This window comes from Capsella rubella, unplaced genomic scaffold (assembly GCF_000375325.1).
Source record: "Capsella rubella cultivar Monte Gargano unplaced genomic scaffold, Caprub1_0 scaffold_4, whole genome shotgun sequence".
In the NCBI taxonomy this organism is placed as follows: Eukaryota; Viridiplantae; Streptophyta; class Magnoliopsida; order Brassicales; family Brassicaceae; genus Capsella; species Capsella rubella.
The window spans coordinates 2,145,294-2,149,747 of NW_006238920.1; the positions used below are offsets into that span (position 1 = coordinate 2,145,294).

The window sequence follows — 4,454 nt, forward strand, 5'->3', positions numbered from 1 at the left end:
TATAGACACTAAAAACATCATATATCAAAAATATATTAATTGTATAACCTTTTAAAAGCTTCAGCTCAGTTTATAACCAACATAGCCATGTAACAATGAGTAATGAAAAAAATAATTTTGATATGTTTTTTCAGAAAGTATTTCCGAAGCTTCCATTCAAATGTGCAACACAAGTTCAAGTTAATGTTGGCTTTTTTTTATTTAAGCACTAGGTATCTACCCACGACTAACTGTGGGCTGAACTCTTTATTTGATATAAATTTATAATAATTTATTTTCTTATTCTTTGATTGAATATTTATATAGCATGTATTTGTGTTTGTATATTCAAACAAACAATATATTTGTTTGATTATTTTTCGATTTTATTTATAGTTAATAGACTATCTTGCGATTTTATATATTTAATTTGTTTGATTATTTGTCTATAACTATCTTTATTATCCTCAATGTTATTTCATTTTTAAACTTTTTCAAATAACATTTCAATGTAAATTCTTACAATTTACAAGGTTATTTTAATTCATTTACTTATCAATTAATATAGTAGGATTAAAGTTGTATATAAAATATATGTTAATTTTGGCTAATTAACTAGTTTTAAGCTTGCCATGGAGTTTCTACAAGACAAAGGTAACACCGTGTTCTTGGTCACGCTCAACAATTCATATGAAGAATTTAAACACAGGAAGCTACGTGAGGTCTTGGGACATGATGCTAGACAGGAAAACATCTCCAATATGACAACTGACAAGAGAAGAAGAAGAAGAGTTTGAATGGTTTTAGACAGCAATCTATCTAGGTTTGAAAAAACCTTTTTAGTGTCTTCTTCGTTTTACAACCAACTCTGTTTTGAGTTCTTGCAAAGAGCTGTTTCATTTGATATAGTTATATGGTTGAAAAAAGGCTAGTCCATGTGCTAATATGGATTATACAAATAGGCCAGACTTGAAAGTAGCTAAAAAAATTGGCATTGACAACACCCCTACACACAAGTACATAGGTTCACAAAATAGACAGAGAAGTAACGAGACAACAATCACAAAGTGTATGAAACTAAGACGCACTAGAGATGAACAATAAGCTAAGACATCACCTAAAAGCTGGATTCAGTCTTGTACTGAGACTAAAACTGAGTGAGTTGTTGAAGTTTGCGAGCTTGGAAAAATTTGCAGCGCCCTTTTCCACTCGATTCGATTTCTTCGCTCCTACTCTCGCATGTTTTAAACCCAAAACTGCTTAGTTTAGCTTGTCGTTTGCTGCTACTTCCATTACCACTCTCTTCATTTTCATCCGCTTCCCTGCCCAAGAGTACAACACAATACATTCAGATTCTTACAAGATTGAGATATCTGAAATTTTTAAACACATCTCTAAATGCTTGATCATAGCTAATAGAACATAGAAGCAAACAGAAAAAGAAAACTAACCATGCAACTTCAACCTCGCCCTTTAAATGTGCAGTGCAAGTTCCCCAACTGAAGCGGACCAGCGATGGGAAGCCAAACAGAGAATGTTTATGTTGCACTAACCATGCCTTTGTCTCAGGATCTGAATTGCATTACAACATATCAGACTGTAATTATTGCCTAATACATAAACAATGTGAGGAAAAATTAGTACCTCCAGGATATCCAGAACCAAACTTTCTGTTTATATTTTCTCCAGTTTCCTCTACCAACCATTCTCTTAATGCTCTGTCTCTAGTAACCTGAGCAAGTAATATACACCTAGTGATATTTAGCTAGTGAAAAGCTTCGAGATAGATAGTGAGAATTCATAACAGGTTACCTTAGCCACAATACTTGCCCCACTAACAACAGGAAATAGACTGTCAGCTTTCTTTGAAACGACAAACTTGATTGAAGGAAACCTCTCCGACAGTTTTATTCTGTACTTCTCGGGATCTCCCACAGTATCAAGATAAGCCTGCAAATGAAATTAAGAGCTCTAAAGCTTGAGAATATGCTATATATGTGGCAAATAACTTTATCACTCAAATGATGATGTATCTGTTTTCCAATAAAAGCTAATCATCACCTCTGTTAGAAAAACTCCCATGTCCAGTACCCTTTTGATAAGCCCCATTGCAGAGTTATGTGAAATCTCATTTAAATTAGTCTTATTTCTGTAGAAAACAAACAAAAGCTATATGACATAAGAACCAATTGAGCCTTTCACTATTTCAGCTTCAAAAACAATTTACTACGACTAACTTTGCGAGCATCTTGGCTGAGAGTTCCCTGGGATCAATGACATCAACAGCCCATCCAAGAGACTTGTCAAGCTTTAAGTTTTCATATAATTCTTCTCTTTTCTCCTCTTTTAGAGTCTTTGAATCTGCAAGCATATAGGTAAAAAGCTTTGAGGGTAACCAAAAGAGGCAAGAGACTGAATATGATGAAAAGTTTTATGCTTTACTCATACCCCCCAAATTGAAACGTCATAGTACATGCTAACACTTGCAATATAACGGCGAAAGTCTTAAGGGGAACAAAAAATGTCAAAAGATTATAAATATGATCAGAAGTGTCATGCTTTTTACTTATACCCTCTCAAATCATCTTGTCACTGCACCATATGATTAGAATTGGAAGGGTTAAACAATATACAAACACAAATGTGTTCCACTAGCAGAAGAATAATCTATTCAATGCACCTCAAACCTCAAAACCATACATCCCAATTCTTCAACATAAAGAAAGCATAGCAGCAAAAAGCTTCAGAGGAACACAAAAAAAAGAGCAAGGATCTTCTAAATGTGATCAAAAGTCTCATGCTTTACATATACCCCTCCCGAATTATATACCCCTCCAGAATTGGAACGTCACAGTAACATATGCTAACACTAACACAACTGGTTGCTTCTAAAGAACACTAAAAAACATATCAAATTCTTCAACATAAAGGCCATAGCAGCAAAAAGCTTCATACTTTACTTATACCCACCTAAATTGGAACGTCACAGTAACATATACAAACACTAACACAACTCCTTGCTTCTAAAGAAGACTAAAACACATATCAAATTCTTCAACATAAAGGCCATAGCAGCAAAAAGCTTCATACTTTACTTATACCCTCCCAAATTGGAACGTCACAGTAACATATACAAACACTAACACAACTCCTTGCTTCTAAAGAACACTAAAACACATATCAAATTCTTCAACATAAAGGCCATAGCAGCAAAAAGCTTCATGCTTTACTTATACCCTCCTAAATCGGAACGTCACAGTAACATATGCTAACACTAACACAACAAGTTGCTTCTAAAGAATACTAAAACACATATCACATTCTTCAAAACAAAGGAATTACAATGTAAGTGGTTTGATTTTACCTGCAAAATGGAGAGAAGCGAGAGAAGACTGATATGAAATGGGGCAATACATACATCCATAAACCATTGGTCCTGTTTTTGAACAAAATTGATTAGATTCATCTTCTTCTTCAGATTCACCAAGAAGAAGAAACATAAGGAGAAGAAGAGGAACCTAGAACAGGACCCCTTCCGGCTTCGTCAATGCCCATGAGACATGGCTGCGAAGCCCATTCTGGTGTTAAACAATCCGATCCCATGCCTTTTGAATTCCTTCCAAGAAATTGGGGTTTTAGGGTGAGTCTTACTCGTGCCTCTCTCTCTCTCTCCCAAATTGTTTGCTCATATGCCTCTGTTATAATTTTATTTATTCTTTTAGTTACTAGGTTTATTATTCATTTAACATCAATTTATCCCTACTACAGAAAAAATAAAAGTACAGTAAAAAATAAATACGGATGGGATAAAAATTAAAAAATTAATCCAAATTTAATAATTGGATATTTCAAAATCAAATATTTACTTAGATTTAGGTACGTATATCGGATACTTTCCCAACGGATCATATTAAGATACTTAGAATTATATTATCAACGAAATTTAGAATACATAAGCTCTTTAGAAAGATACCACAAGGCTCTTCAAGAAACTTTACACTTTATTCTTTGTTCTACGAAAAATTAGAACGTTTGCTAAAAAATTTACACTTTCTTCTTAGGGTTTTTATTTTATATTCTACAAAAATTATAAAGTACGTTATATGTAATATAGAGCACCTAAAAAGAGGAGACATAATCAAAAGATATGAAACTGAATATTTCGAGTTTATTTAATTTCGTCCTATTGTCAAAAAAAAAATTCATGTTTGGAAACATATGATTAGACTTTATCAAGTGCTAATAGCTCAATTGGTAAAGATATCTGGCAAAAGTTTAGAGGTCGCCGGTTCGAGTAGCGCTTGGGACGAGACCATATAACATGCTTTGGTCTCGAGTCTGAGGGGATGTAAGGACTTCTGTCCAGAACCTCTTTGATTATTCAAAAAAAAAATATGATAGACCAATCAAAGTTTTGTGAGAAACAAATTTCAAGCATGACAAAAATAATTAAAAGAGGAAAATATTTAATTCCC

The 4,454-nt window shown here is 33.5% G+C and overlaps 1 protein-coding gene across 1 annotated transcript; it reads right to left on the reverse strand.

Moving 5' to 3' along the window:
- Positions 1–953: 953 nt before the first annotated feature.
- Positions 954–3,659, reverse strand: LOC17888128 (ribonuclease H2 subunit A). The gene is made up of 8 exons (XM_006294525.2): positions 3,498–3,659; positions 3,344–3,415; positions 2,217–2,340; positions 2,041–2,128; positions 1,792–1,929; positions 1,624–1,711; positions 1,431–1,551; positions 954–1,301 (listed from the first exon to the last, which is right to left on the reverse strand). The coding sequence occupies exons 1-8, from the start codon at positions 3,580–3,582 to the stop codon at positions 1,127–1,129; spliced, it is 891 nt and encodes a 296-aa protein (XP_006294587.2). The 5' UTR covers positions 3,583–3,659; the 3' UTR covers positions 954–1,126.
- Positions 3,660–4,454: the final 795 nt, after the last annotated feature.